This window comes from Lathamus discolor, chromosome W (genome assembly GCF_037157495.1).
Source record: "Lathamus discolor isolate bLatDis1 chromosome W, bLatDis1.hap1, whole genome shotgun sequence".
Classification (NCBI taxonomy): Eukaryota; Metazoa; Chordata; class Aves; order Psittaciformes; family Psittacidae; genus Lathamus; species Lathamus discolor.
In genome coordinates, this window is record NC_088908.1 from 35,627,088 (window position 1) to 35,642,996 (window position 15,909).

At 41.3% G+C, this 15,909-nt stretch overlaps 1 protein-coding gene across 1 annotated transcript in view; it reads right to left on the reverse strand.

Moving 5' to 3' along the window:
• Positions 1-15,909, reverse strand: part of LOC136004256 (transcription initiation factor TFIID subunit 4-like) — a 252,580-nt gene that overhangs the window by 81,647 nt on the left and 155,024 nt on the right. The window contains exon 15 of the mRNA XM_065660599.1: positions 8,736-8,858. Within this exon, the coding sequence (XP_065516671.1) occupies positions 8,736-8,858 (123 nt within the window). The remainder of the gene's footprint in view (positions 1-8,735; positions 8,859-15,909) is intronic.

Sequence of the window (15,909 nt, forward strand, 5' to 3'; positions counted from 1 at the left end):
CCTGGCTGCCTTTGACTACAGTTCATATTGAAATTCTAGCATGTCAGGTACAGCAGCACTCAAGTGTGGTGTGACTTCATTCAGGTCATGATAGTCTACTGTTAGTCTCCACTCTCTGTTAGACTTTTGCTCTAGCCATATTCTTCTATTAAAGGGTGAGCAGGTTCTACTAATCAGTCTTTGGCTCTCCAGTCTGCACATCAGCTGATGGATGGGAATGAGGGAGTCTCAGTTGGTGCGATATTGCACATATTGGTGTATTGTTGTGTTCGCGATTGGCACTTGCTGTTTTTCGATCTTCTGCAACCCCAGAAGAGGGGGAATCCTCTGAGAGACCAGGCAAGGTGGACAGATGCTCAATTTCCTCTGTCTCCGAAGCAGCAATACCAAAAGCCCGTCGGAACCCTTTTGGGTCTTTCAAGTATCTTCTCCTGAGGTACTCTATGCCATTGCTTCTTCATCTTGTTTCTTCATCTTTCTTGTCTTTTTTTTGTTTTTCCCCTTGCATACAGGGGCAATGGATATTAGCATGAATTGGTCCTCTGGTTTAGCTGCAGTGATAATCACTGTGGTTGGAGTGTATGCAGTATCTGTTGTCAGGGTTTGGGTAGCTGCTGTACTTGTCACTGGGGCTGATGTAGCTGCTGTGCTTGGAGCTGGAGTAGCTGCGCTGTCTGTTTCTTTGCCATCAGATCCAGGGACTTTTTTTCCCTTTGAAGGTGCTGGATAGTGTTGAACAGGACTCTGTAAGCATAGGCCAAGCCCCAGCACATTGTCATGATTTGTCCCTCTCTGGTATGACCAGGATGACAACACACCTCATTTAAGTGTTTTACTAATTTTTAAAGACTTTGCACTTGTTCAGTGGTGAAGTTCCAAAGCACTGGAGGGGCCCACTGGCCTAGATACTTGCCCATATTGTCCCACACACCCTGCCACTCATGACTGTCCAGCCTCGGGGAAAATCTCTTGGTCCTCCTATATCATCATCTAACCCTAGAGAAGACCCAATCCTGACTCTGCTTAACTTTTGAGATCGGACAAAATGGTCGTGGGTAAAACACACTCTGTATGCGTGCCAACATGGTGATCCCCATCACAATCAGAAGGCAGGTCTCAAGGGTCCCTAAAGGCCATTCAAAACCTTCAGAACTCTCAAATGATGCTGTAAACAGTCTGGTGGGGGGGCTGGGAATGTGTCTTTCATGGGTCGACCACCCGAGCACTGGAAAAAAGATATGTAATTGCTTAACACTTTATTATATACCTTCCAAAGTATAGAGGTTGTGACCACACTGGGAACACAAGCCAGATCAGTTTCATGATCAATGATTCTATTGTATTACAAGTCATTACCATAAAGTACATTGAAACAAGAACCTTAGCCCAAGTCCCCCAGCCGATAAACACTAACGCAGCAAATACAGGCTATAAGTATGGTACGACATGCTGAAACTGTGAGATCAAGAGCAACAACTTTGAGAGCCAATAAATTAGCATTGTGATGAGTGTCCTGGGTTCAGCAGTAGCAGTCATTTTTTCTCCTTCTTAGCAGCTGGTGCAGTGCTGTATTTTTGACTTTTGCCCTGGGAACAGCGCTGATAACACCGATGTTTTTAGTTACTGCTCAAATGTTTAGTCCGACCAAGGACTTTCTGAGTCTCATGGTCTGCCGGGGAGGAGAGGAAGCCAGGAGGAAGCAGTGACAGGACACCTGACCCAAACTAGCAAAAGAGGTATTCCATACCACAGCACATCATGCCCAGGATGATACCTGAGAGTTACCCAGAAGGGCTAGTTCACTGCTCGGTCGGGCTGGGTATCGATGGGTGGTATTGTATTGTCTTCCCTTGTTATTTCCCTTATCATTATTATTATTGGTGGTAGCAGTAGTTGGTTTGTGTTATACCTTAGTTACTGAGCTGTTCTTATCTCAACCTGTGGGAGTTACATTCTTTCGATTGTCCTCCCTGTCCCTCCGGGAGCGGGAGTGGGGGGGAGAAGGGGAGTGAGCAAGCGGGCTGCGTGGGTTACTGACTGCACATAAAATACAACAGTTCTTTTTGGCGCCCAACGTGGTGCACAAAGGGTTGAGATAACAACAGATCTGACTGGAGTGTGTCTAATCGTATTTGTGATAAGCATTCATTGTTTCAGATTAACAGTCACTCATCACGATCTGCATTCAGAAGTCCAAGTCTCACACCAGAATTTTAAATTATGTTTTATACAAAACCTTAACATAAAAACAGTGCTAAAATGCTCAAATTATACCATCTGAAAGATGAATTTAATTAGAAAAATGCCGTGCCTCATAACCAAAATACATTTCAAAATTACTTTAGCAATTAGCTTTTCTCTACATGTTCCAGAGTTCTAGGATTCTGGGTGAGAGAAACGAGACACAAATAGAGAACTCACAACTAGTTTATTAATATAGGAAAATATAGAGATACTAACAGATACAGTAAAGGATATCTCTGATGTTTGGTTATCTATCTTACCAATCCCAAGGACCATGTAATGGCGATCAGGAAACCAGCTCCAAGAATCATCATCGCAGTGTGAGGTGGCAGGCTCAACTTCAGTGGGCCTCCCCGCCGAGGCAACGTTGACCTGTGTGTGTATGAGGTTCTGCCTCCCCACATCACATGAGGCTCAGGCTTTTATACTAACAAAAATGCACATTTATTCTGATGCAGGGGGCCAGCCTATGGTGGAAGAAGTGGCCAGCAATATCTAGAAAGGTCTCCAAGGGTCAGGACTTTTCTGGGGAGTTCTAAAGCAGAACTTTCCAGAGAGGAACCAAAGCTGGACTTTCTGGGGAGCAGCCAAAGCAGGACTCTCTGGGGAGGAGCCAAAGCAGGACCTTCCGGGGAGGAGCCAAGGCAGACAAACAGTACTTTTCTATCTTTGTGTGCTTCACCACAGACCATTATCTCTTGTCCCTGACACATTACACAAAACATCAGTTTTAACTGTAGTTGTTTTGGGACTTTCCAGGTCTCCAAGAACATTATCTTCCTTGACTATTTTAATGGTTGGAATACACTGGGTGAGAAAAGACTCTAAGTATCAGATCTCCCTTGAGCGCTGGCCCAACATATGGTCCTGCAAATTCTGAAAGATGGTGCTTGGTAGAATTTATTGAATATTATTAACACAACTGCCCTTCCACTATGTGAGAAAGAGGGGTTTTTCTTACCCCTAAAATGACTGTCTTCAATAAGCAGTGATTCACTGAACTAGCCCTGAAGCTGCCTTTGGAAGCTCAGTATTCAAATACAGTCTGTGCCAGCAAGTACCTGGAGAGGGCTTTCACTTGATATTTAAAATAACTATACCATCAGATATTTCAAACATATACTCTATATTTGTGTATTTTGGGATACTAGCCATAGGTCTTGATGAAAAGCTAAATTATTTAATTATTATTATTATTTAATACAGAAAACTACTTGTATTTAACCTCTACACTTTAATTCCACAGTAAAAAAATGAGGGATTTTGAAATATACAACTTCTGCATTCATGCCACCTTAGCGCTACTCAAGTATTTAACTTGTAAAGCTACCTGACCTAACCTTGTGATGGCTAATGCTTTTCTTAAAGCTTTAACTCTTAAAATTACATGAAAAAATATATTTTATAAACATAAATAATTTTGAATCTTAAAAACATTTTTAATCTTAATCCTTTTAATCCTAAAAGCCTTACAATTCAAGAAAAAGCTTGAAAATGTGAACTGAATAGATTCAAAATCCATAAGGTAAACAAAAGCAATTCAAAACTTATGGGTTTTAATCTCATATTAGAGATGCTTAAGGATACTAACTAAATAGCTTAAGTGGTTGCTCTCCTCCCATTCCTGTATATGTCATCCCTTGCCATCCACTGCTGTGTACCAACACAAGCATCCACAGGACCTACACAGCAAATAAGAATCACGCAGTACTGCTGCTAAATGTTTAATACAGTTCAGGATTATTAGATGCCTAACTTGATAATTATGCATTAAATTGCAAAAAGCAGTAACATTTAAAGATATTTGCCAATAAGTTTGTCTAGTATTAAGTACATGAAAAAGAAAAAAAAAAAACCAAACCTGCAAATGCAGTATTTTCAATTCTGCAAGGCAGAGAAGCTTAATTCTTCCAAAGATACCTAATTTCTGGAGTACTGCGTGCAGTTCTGGTGTCCTCAACATAAAAAGGACATGGAACTGTTGGAACAAGTTCAGAGGAGGGCCACGAGGATGATCAGGGGACTGGAGCACCTCCCGTATGAAGATAGGCTGAGGAAGTTGGGCCTGTTCAGCCTGGAGAAGAGAAGGCTGCATGGAGACCTCATAGCAGCCTTCCAGTACCTGAAGGGGGCCTATAGGGATGCTGGGGAGGGTCTCTTCGTCAGGGACTGTAGTGACAGGACAAGGGGTAACGGGTTCAAACTTAAACAGGGGAAGTTAAGATTGGATATAAGGAGGAAATTCTTTCCTCTTAGGGTGGTGAGGCACTGGAATGGGTTGCCCAGGGGGGTTGTGAGTGCTCCATCCCTGGCGGTGTTCATGGCCAGGTTGGATGAAGCCTTGTGTGGGATGGTTTAGTGTGAGGTGTCCCTGCCTATGGCAAGGGGGTTGGAACTAGATGATCTTGAGGTCCTTTCCAACCCTAACTATTCTATGATTCTATGATTCTATGATTCTCTTTACCCCTTCTCTTTCACTCTTGATCTAAGCCACATTATAATAATAAAGAGGCTGAATTACTGATGAGCTGCTGGCTGCTACAGAGGAAGCTGTGTTTCTAGCAGATTATCTAAAATATGAGAAGACAAGAAAGGTACTAAAAAGAAAGAAAATGAAGAGCAGGTGATCTCAAGTTTACTTCCTCTGCCTTGTTCCTCTTCCAGTGCTCAATGGGCTGTAGGCCAAACTACTTAAATAAGATAAGCTGAAACTATTCACTTTTTATTGCTGTTAGGTTATTTTTCTGCCAATTTATCAAATGGGAACGGGTTAGCACACGGTACAACAAGAGCCAGAGCCAATGAAAGGGAAGGGGCAGAAATGTACTACTAATTATTTGGATAGTGATCACAGTCAGATTAAGCTCAGGCTACTGTGTAATCACAGTCTGAAACTAGTTACACATTTGGTGGTAGGGTTATTTGAAGATATCTAGCCCCTGCTCATGCGCTTTTCTATAAAATATTTTTTTCCCATTTTTTTGGAAAGAAATTTATTATATGGCTGCATGGAGAAGAAAACCAAATAATGTATATGATATAAAATTAATCTCTATGCAAAAATTCTATTTTTCCATCTCCCCAAGTAAAAGTGATCCCAGCCGTACTAGTACAGAAGAGAAAATGATGGGCTTGGCCTTGATAACTTAAGCTACTCCTGCCATCTAAAAAAATAAGTCAGTTTATCTATGGCTGGAAAACAAGCAAAGAAGTCCAAACGAGCCCTGGCAATGTGTCCTGGGTTCAGCTATAGCAGTCATTTTTCTCCTTCTTAGTAGCTGGGGCAGTGCTGTGTTTTTGACTTTAGTCTGAGAACAATGCTGATAACACACTGATGTTTTTAGTTGTTGCTAAGTAATGTTTACTCTGATTAAGGACTTTCTGAGTCTTATGTTCTGCCAGTGAGGTGGGGGACAAGAAGCCAGGAGAAAGCAAAGACAGGACACCTGACCCAAACTAGCCAAAGGGGTATTCCATACCACAGCACATCACGCCCAGTATATAAACTGGGAGGAGTTACCCGGAAGGGCCCAGATTGCTGCTTGGGTCTGGCTTTGTATCGGTCGGTGGGTGGTGAGCAATTGCATTCTCTCCCCTTGCTATTTCCCTTATCATTATTACTATTGGTGGTAGTAGTAGTGGTTTTGTATTCTACCTTAGTTACTGGACTGTTCTTAACTCATGGGAGTTACATTCTTTTGATTCTCGTCCCCATCCCTCCAGGAGCAGAGGGAGGAAGAAGAGTGGGGAGTGAGCAAGAGTCTGTGTGGTTCTGAGTTACCACCTGGGCTTAAAGCACAACACAATATAAGACAGAGTTTAAAGAAAATACTCTTGAACAAAGTGCTGGTGGAAAAATATTTGCAATTATGAGTACAAACTTGCTCACATTTATAAGAGCTGTTCCTCTGCATACAACAAACAGTACTCTTCCATCAGCTTTTTCTCTTAAGCAAAATAATCATCGCTCAGATCAAAAGGGTATTTTTAAAAAGATCCAATTTCCCAAGAGAAATTGTGAACTAGTATTTCTGTTGAACCAGGAAGTTGGACTGAAATCCAACACCAAGTAAAACAAGACAACAAACGAGTTCAGAAATCGAAAAAAATGTAACATGCAGAGTGGGATAACTGTAAATGGTATTTCTTTGGATCAGCAAATGTGCAGTGTCCCAGCTTCAACAAAAGCAGACGTGTGTCAAAAAACATTAATGAGGAGACCAGCAACTTCAGTGACAAAAGCTGGATGTTTTGACAAAAAAAAAAAAAAAAAAAAGAAAAGAAGAAATTCTTGCTTAGAAATTGCTTGGAGAAATCAGAGGGTCACAGACCATAGTGGAAGTCAGACATCTGAAGGTGGAATTGGGCTAAGAGGATGTCTAGACAGGACATAGTTTTATAATAGTTTTCTATGTTGTTTATAATCTCCAGAAATCAAAGAATAGAAATCAGATAGTCTTAGACAAACAATACAGATTTCCAGAACCTTTTTCAAGTGAAACATTTTTGAGGACCTGGGTTTAATTCTGCATAGCAGCCCTAGTACATAGCTCAGAATAAGAGAAAGAGGGAGTTTCTAGTAGCCTACTTACATGACAGCTTCTACAATACTTTAGACCCTATACCCCAAAAACCACTCTGAATAATCCAGATACAGGATCCAAGTCCTTGAAATCAGCTTGCAACCAGGCACCAATGTGAGTCAGCCAGGATAGTTAGAAGCTAGGAGGAGAAGGATGGGAGCAATTCAATCTGAACTGGCAGAAGAGCCACACAGTTAATGACTCCATGTATTGGCAAAAGCTTCAAGGATAATTTGTCAATTGACACAGAAGCTCAGCAAAATTTGGACTAGGGGAGCAACAAAAGGAAGCAAAAATCTCCAGAAGCCTTTGGAATTTGCCACAGACCTTTATCTTTCCTTGAAGCACTGTATGAGTAAGGAGCTAGCTTCTAGATAGAGGGAAGCTGTTCACCATAACCTGTTCAGGCATATAGCTCTGAATAAAATGTTTCACCAAAGGTGACCACAATTTGATTCACCAAACTATAAAAGCTTTAAAAAATATATATATTTATATATATATTTAAAGGGGACAATAGACAATAAAAATTAAATTCTTATATTTAGGAGAAAATACTCCTTTGGTCAATTAAATATAAGCAGGTAATGTACATTTGTACATCATGAATCTGAAGGGATCCATGTATTATTTAGAAGGTTCAAATTATTTTAAAATTAATCTTGCGTAAAAGCCAAAGCTATCACAGTTTAGCTTCTAATGAAAGCTTCTTTTGGCCTGTTGCTGCAGGATTTCTTACAGGTGCATGGAAAGAACAGAATTCTTTACTGAATGTAAGACAAGGAGGGAGACTGAAAGGAAGGCAATGTAACAAGACAGCACAAACTCCAGGAAGCTCCCTCAGTCTGAAACTAATTCAATCAGAAAATGGGAGCACCTCCTACATATCTGAAGTAGTAAGTCAACTTCAGAATATAAACAAGATCCATTTCTGTTCCTAGCTCTTCTAATTCCTTAGCACTAATCTTAGCACATGAAAAGAGAGAAGTCAGATAAAAGCTATCCAAAATGGGAAACAAAAAGGCCTTTGGAAATATCTGGTATTTAGACAAATGTCTGAGCCAAAACTGTTAATTGTTCAAAACAAAATGTTTGCATTTTCCTCAGAACAGTCATATAATAGGGATAATTACTTTTACTCCTATTTGTAGTCATATTTAGCAGAAACAAAATCAGTCTAACTATATCTGTACTAAAAAACACAGTACTATTACTGAGTTATCCAAAATAAATCAAGCATATTACCCTAGTTCTCTACCTTGGCTGATATATATCACCCTTAGGATGATTTTGCATTCTATCATGTAATGTAGCTACTTCTCCATTTAAAGTAACAGAGGAATCATGCAAATGCATCAGATTCTACTTCTAGAACACAATATTCTTATTAGAACTGCATACAATTTAGCATGATTACAAACACATCTTTGCAGTTGTGGGGGACAGCCAGCTATTCTGTAAAAAGTTTAGACACATATTTGTCACCAAACCACACTTAATGGTATTACTACAAGCTCTTGGTCCAAACTTTAAGCAAGGCTACAGTTATGTTTTTCACGATATTTCTTCATGCCCTACTCTTTTTCCTGTTTTCCTTTGGATTATGCAGAGGAGAAAAACAGTATAAAGGCAGTGAACAGTTTAAGGGAGAGACCTATACTTTGCATTTAACTTATTTTTTCTAAAAGTATTCTTTCATTATCTGTTGAAAGTTAACACTTGAAAATACAAATAAGATGTCATTTTAACTGTGGCAAAATAAACTGGACTCAGACCTTCTAATTTAGGAATTTGCATCACCTTGTCCAAGTTCCACAGTTCACTGAAAATATCATCATGTAGCATATCTAGTTATTCCTACCAGGTTCTGAAACAATAATTTCTCTTATTCTGTGCACAGACATGTACCTCTCCTCCTATGGTAAGCAGTCCAGGCGAATCAAGCTTCCTTTTCTTCCGAGGACCGATAGCTGCCAATGCAGTGAGATTGGCATCCCTGTACCTCATCAGCGCAAGTTCTTGTTGCTGCATCTATTAGAGAGAGGAAAAACATCTGGTTAGTTTTTATTATGAGGTAAAAGTGACACAGGAGGAATCCCTAAGAGTACTTTGCTGTTCCTAGAAATATCATTTGAGCAGCTCAAGCATGCAGCCTTGCAGTAGAGTAATAATGAAGACACAGAAGTTCTTTTAACTTTCCTCAGGATTTCTGCTTCCAATAACTGAACTTTTTTTGGAAAACTCCATCCTTATTATTGAAAACTGTGTTAGCCAGTAAGTACTATATAGAAACCTCACATCTCCATATGACATGAAGAATGTAAACATCAATTCAAATCCTCAGAAATATCTCAAACATTATTTCATCTCAGATTTATCTTGCATATTTCAAATATACTTCATACTTGCTTAAAAAAATCCCCATTAAGTTTAAATTGAAAAAACACTTCTATCTAAATGTTAGAAGAAATTAAGGCTGACACAAAGCCCCTACAAACTGAATTTACATCTGGTTTCTGGGATTAGGCTTTAGGTAACAACACATTTTACTAGACTGAAGCTAAGAAAACAACCTGCCAGCGCATTATGCAACAATATACCAAGCTACAGAAAATAAGATTAAATAGCCTGACCACCCAATGCTGAAGAGGTAGGACTGCATATTCATTGTAAGTATAATCCTTTCAGAGAGTTAATTATAACAGACATATTCCCATGAACAATCTTACTGTTTGATCAGCAATACTACACAAGAATAACTGATTAGGGAATGCAGCATATTATTTTAATTAGATAACAGCATTTATAGCTCCATAGCTCTTAGTAATAATTTTTAGTAATTTCAAAACTTTGGGTTTGCATAATCCTTCAGTAAATTCAGAGGTGTTTGTTTTCTAATCCCATTGATATCATACTTGTTCCCACTTCAACAGAAACACACAGAACACTACCTCAAGAAATTCAGCAGTGGTAATAAAAACACTGCATGATACAAACACAATTCTTCATTAAAATAAAGTGTAGATCATAGAATCATAGAAGAGTTAGGGTTGGAAATGACCTCAAGATCATCTAGTTCCAACCCCCCTGCCATGGGCAAGGACACTTCACACTAAACCATCCCACCCAAGGCTTCATCCAACCTGGCCTTGCACACTGCCAGGGATGGAGCACTAACAACCCCCCTGGGCAACCTATTCCAGTGCCTCACCACCCTAACAGGAAAGAATTTCCTCCTTATATCCAATCTAAACTTCCCCTGTTTAAGTTTTAACCCGTTACCCCTTGTCCTGTCACAACAGTCCCTGATGAAGAGACCCTCCCCAGTATCCCTATAGGCCCCCTTCAGATACTGGAAGGCTGCTATGAGGTCTCCACGCAGCCTTCTCCAGGCTGAACAGCCCCAACTTCCTCAGCCTGTCTTCATACGGGAGGGGCTCCAGTCCCCTGATCATCCTCGTGGCCCTCCTCTGGACTTGTTCCAACAGTTCCATGTCCTTTTTATGTTGAGGACACCAGAACTGTACACAATACTCCAGGTGAGGTCTCACAAGAGCAGAGGAGAGGGGCAGGATCACCTCTTTCAACCTGCTGGTCACGCTCCTTTTGATGCAGCCCAGGATACGGTTGGCTTTCTGGGCTGTGAGCGCACACTGCCGGCCCGTGTTCATTTTCTCATCGACCAGCACCCCCAAGTCTTTCTCCACAGGGCCGCTCTGAATCTCTTCTTTGCCCAGTCTGTAGCTGTGCCTGGGATTGCTCCAACCCAGGTGTAGGACCTTGCACTTGTCATGGTTGAACTTCATAAGGCTGGCATCAGCCCACCTCACAAGCGTGTCAAGGTCCCTCTGGATGGCATCCCTTCCCTCCAGCGTATCAACTGGACCACACAGCTTGGTGTCATCGGCAAACTTGCTGAGGGCGCACTCAATCCCACTGTCCATGTCAGCGACAAAGATGTTAAACAAGACCGGTCCCAACACCGATCCCTGAGGGACACCACTCGTTACCGGTCTCCAGCCAGACATCGAGCCATTGACCACAACTCTTTGTGTACGGCCATCCAGCCAGTTCTTTATCCACCGAGTGGTCCATCTGTCAAATTGATATCTCTCCAATTTAGAGAGAAGGATGTCGTGTGGGACAGTGTCGAACGCTTTGCACAAGTCCAGGTAGATGGAAGTGTCTCAGCCAGTACTTACACGTGAACTGAATATACACAAGCAGGGCCTGAACTATCTTGGCCAATGTTAAAAGGAAAGGAAGTTTAAACAAAAAAGTACCAATGTATGGTATCTTTTCTCCAGTCACTTCTGCCTAGAAAACCCAGGTCCATTTCACGCATCCCATTTAGTGAATTTTTTTTAGTTTTATTCACTTAGCAATGCAACATATTTTCACATCTTTCAGAAAAAGCAAATTCAGTACATTTAGAGTTTGAAATCCCATTTTTCACATTTTTATGCTATATATTTTGCAACATCAGTTATCATAAATTCAACATTATCTACAAATACACATCTCATCTACAGGACAAAAGAATTTCCTAAATGCCAAAAAGAAATGTGGAAAAATACTTAAATAATAGTGCAAAGGTCTATACATACTTCCTTTTTCCATCTCATATTAGGTTTTTAGCTCAAATATCTTCGTTTCTCTTCCAGATTAAATGCCAGTTAGCCAGACCTGCCCGCTTACCCTTTCAAGGTAGATAGCAACAGTGGCGAGCTCTAATGTTTTATAAAGGTCATGATCGGAAGCTAGCCCATAAGCAGTCATTTAAAATTCAATAGATTCCTATTTGTAGTCAGGGAGAGAAAATGGACATTTCAGCTGTACTGTAATTATGAGGCTTCAAGGCAACTGTAAATAGATGTGCAAATCCAGATGCTAGCAAATACCTTAGAGAAGAAATTATTACTATAGTATAACATATATCCAGGAAAGGTTGAAGATAAAACTTCATATGAAAAAAGATCAATCATCTTTTTGCTAATATGACATGCTTGCCAGCCTATAAGGGTTATCACAATTGTCAGAAGTCTGATGAATATTTAAGCAAGGGCCAACTGTCCTGGAGTGTTCTCAGACGAAGTTGTAAGGTGGATGGCTTCACAGAAAAAGAAATTTTGCACTGGAGGAAGTATTCATTTCCTGGAAAGTGCAGGTCAAAAATAAACTCTGACTTAACTGGTATCATGCAGTTGATATATGAGTATCTTATCCAAAGTCACCATTTTCATTTAGTGCATAAGAGGAAATATGGGTCAGCCAACGGAGCCAAAGGAGCTGGGCTCTTTTCTACTGACACTGGGTGAATACCACCAAGACCCTTCAATACACTTCCCTGTGCCTCTCACCCTGCTTCACACAGCTTCTTTATTATTTAGGCTATAAGCCCTCAAGACATGGATCCTCCTCAATGTGCCTTACTTAAAATCTAGCCCCAGTGGGACTAATAAACAGAAATATAAATAATGAATATGCTTCCAGGTACAAAATCTCCAGTCAAAAACACAATGCAGTTTCTGACATTGGTTTTACAGGACACACCTTGGTATACTACAATAGAAAAGAACAACCTTCTTATGTAAACTTTAAGGAATGTTAGTAAAAAAAAAAAAAAAATCAAATACATCAATATAAAATATGTTTTGCATCATCAGTATGACCATAGTATCCTGGTGTTTTATATAATAAGGGCTGAAGTAGTGAAATACTTGATAAATATTATAGTACACAAATTCTCATCAATCTTTTAAAAAATCTTTATTGCTGGTGATTCCTCCCCCCCAACCCCCCAGCTCATCTGAAGGAAGTGGATGATAAAATTATATTTAAAAATAATCAAAAGAATTAGGAGCCTGACACTGACAACCAACGGAGGCCTTCATCTTGCAGTGGTTACTGTACTCCAGCTGGCTTAAGGGAACATCTTTGCACACTCACTGTTAACTATTAATTTGCTTATAATAAAACATCTTTGAAGTTTATGGATACATACTAGTGAGACACTTGACATGATTCTGGATGTTATTTAACATCCTGGATCGGACAAACCACCACTGTTGGCTTCTTCATACCCTTATTCCAACTTTCTCTTATTTCCATCTCCGACTCACATACTTCTGTTTATTTAAAACTGTTGTGGTTTAAGCCCAGCCAGTAACTCAGAACCAGGAAGAAACATGACTCAGAAAGTCCTTGGTTAGAGTAAACATTACTTAGCAACAACTAAAAACATCTGTGTGTTATCAGCATTACTCCCAGCCTGAAAGTCAAAAAACACAGCACTGCACCGGCTATTAAGGAGAAAAACAACTGCTACTGCTGAACCCAGGACAATACCCTACATGAGATTACCTGTACTAGTGTCTTTCCTACTCATCACCTGTCGCTTCATAAAAAATATTACCCCCAATTGTAATCTCTGATTAATAAATAAATAAATAGAGAAAAGCAGTATCTCGGCTCTGGTGAAAAGAAGGGGACACTACACGCTTCATAAAGACATTTACACATGCAACGTGGCTGCTAACATCTGATTCAACAGAAGCTTTTAAAAATTAATGCCATGGAGACAGGAGCAATTTTTAATAGCCATTAAACCTGATATAGTTATTGCAGGATAACTGCAAAAAGTTTACAAATAGCCAAGCAGTTTTGTGGGAGTACTGTAAACAATGTAGATTTAATAACTCTGCTTTGGTGTCAATAGAGATTACTTTTAAGATGTACCTCTTGCACCACCACATGCCAAATGCATGACCCTGACCACTGGAGGCTCATCCCCCAGTATACCTGTCGTGGCTTAACTCCAGCTAGAAACCCAGAACCACACAGCCGCTCACTCACTCCCCGCCCGTTCCTCCCCACACTCCCGGAGGGATGGGGAGGAGAATCAAAAGAATGTAACTCCCATGGGCTGAGATAAGAACAGTCCAGTAACTAAGGTATAACACAAAACCACTACTACTACCAGCAATAATAATAGTGATGAGGGAAATAACAAGGGAAGACAACACAACTCCTCACCACACACCCAAAGATACCCAGCCTGACCCAAGCAGCAATCTAGCCCTTCCAGGTAACTGCCCAGTTTATATACTTGGCATGATGTGCTGTGGTATGGAATACCCCTTTGGTTAGTTTGGGTCAGGTGTCCTGTCTCTCCTTCCTCCTGGCTTCCCCTCCTCCCTGGCAGAGCATGAGACTCAGAAAGTCCTTAGTCAAAGTGAACATTACTGAGCAACAAATGAAAACATTGGTGTTATCAGCATCACCCACTTGTCATGGTTGAACTTCATAAGGCTGGCATCAGCCCACCTCACAAGCGTGTCAAGGTCCCTCTGGATGGCATCCCTTCCCTCCAGCGTATCAACTGGACCACACAGCTTGGTGTCATCGGCAAACTTGCTGAGGGCGCACTCAATCCCACTGTCCATGTCAGCGACAAAGATGTTAAACAAGACCGGTCCCAACACTGATCCCTGAGGGACACCACTCGTTATTGGTCTCCAGCCGGACATTGAGCCATTGACCACAGCTCTTTGTGTGCGGCCATCCAGCCAGTTCTTTATCCACCCAGTGGTCCATCCATCAAATTGATATCTCTCCAATTTAGAGAGAAGGATGTTGTGAGGGACAGTGTCAAACTCTTTGCACAAGTCCAGGTAGATGACATCAACTGCTTTACCCTTGTCCTTCAGTTCTGTAGCCCCATCATAGATGGCCACCAGAGTGGTCAGGCATGAGCATCTATGTGGTGTACCTTCAACACCAGGTTCTGCACCCAGGCAGCGATATCTTGCCACAGTGCAGCAGACCATATGTGTTTCCCTCTGCCTTGCCAGTCACTCTGCTTCCATTGCTGCAACCACCCCCACAGGGCATTTGCCACCATCCATGAGTCAGTATAGAGATAAAGTCCTGGCCACTTTTCTAGTTCAGCAATGTCTAAGGCCAGCTGGATGGCTTTCACCTCAGGAAATTGACTGGAATCACCCTCTCCTTCAGCAGTTTCTGCAGCTTGTCGTTGGGGACTCCATACAGCTCCCTTCCACCTCCAACACTTTGAAAGCACTGGAGGGACCCACTGGACTACATACTCGTCCATACTGTTTCACACACCCTGCCACTCATGACTGTCCACCCTCAGGGAAAATCTCTTGGTGGTCCTCTTATATTCTCCTTTAATCTGAGACAAGACCCGAGCCAGATCCTGCTGAGCTTCCACTGTTGGACAAAATTGGGCATTTTCAGGGTGGTGTGGCCTTGGGCAAAACATAGAGAGCATATGCAGCAACAAGCTGGTTCCCAGCAAGAGGAGCAGGGTGCTTTCAAGAGCATGGAAAGGATATTCAGTATCTTTAAATCTTCCAGAATCTATTTCCACGGTAAATAGTCTGGTGGGGGAAGCAGAGGATGTGAGGGAATGTCTCCTTCATAGGCTGACCACCCAAGGAGGGAAAAAAAGATGTGTAATTGCTAAACACTTCCATTTTATACCTTCCAAAGTATAGAGGTGATGACCACACTGGGAACACATACCAGCCCAGACTGATGATCAATGAGTCTACTGTATTACAAGTCACTGCCATGAAGTACACCAAAACCAAAACTTTAGCCCAGGCCCTCCAGCCGATAAACACTAAAACAGCAAACACTGGCTGTAAGTTAGGTACAACATACTGAAACTCCAAGATAAACAGCTACAACTTTGAGAGTCAATAAATCAGCATTGCGACGACTGACTATTAATCCGAAACAATAAATGCTTATCACAAATACAATGAGACACAAAACGGTCAGATCTGTATTTATCTCAACCCTTCGTGCCCCACGTTGGGAGCCAAAAAGAACTGTCATGGTTTAAGTCCAGCCGGCAACCCAGAACCGTGCAGCCACTCGCTCACTCGCCCCCCTCCCTCCCCCTGTGGAGGATTGGCTTGTCGAAAAAGGTCAAAAGGTCACGCTCCCATCAACGAGCTGAAACAAGACATCTGTGTAGAAGATGGTGCAAACCTCTCACGCCAGATAATGAGGAAATGAAGGACACTGGCAAACAGCAACATACTATGAC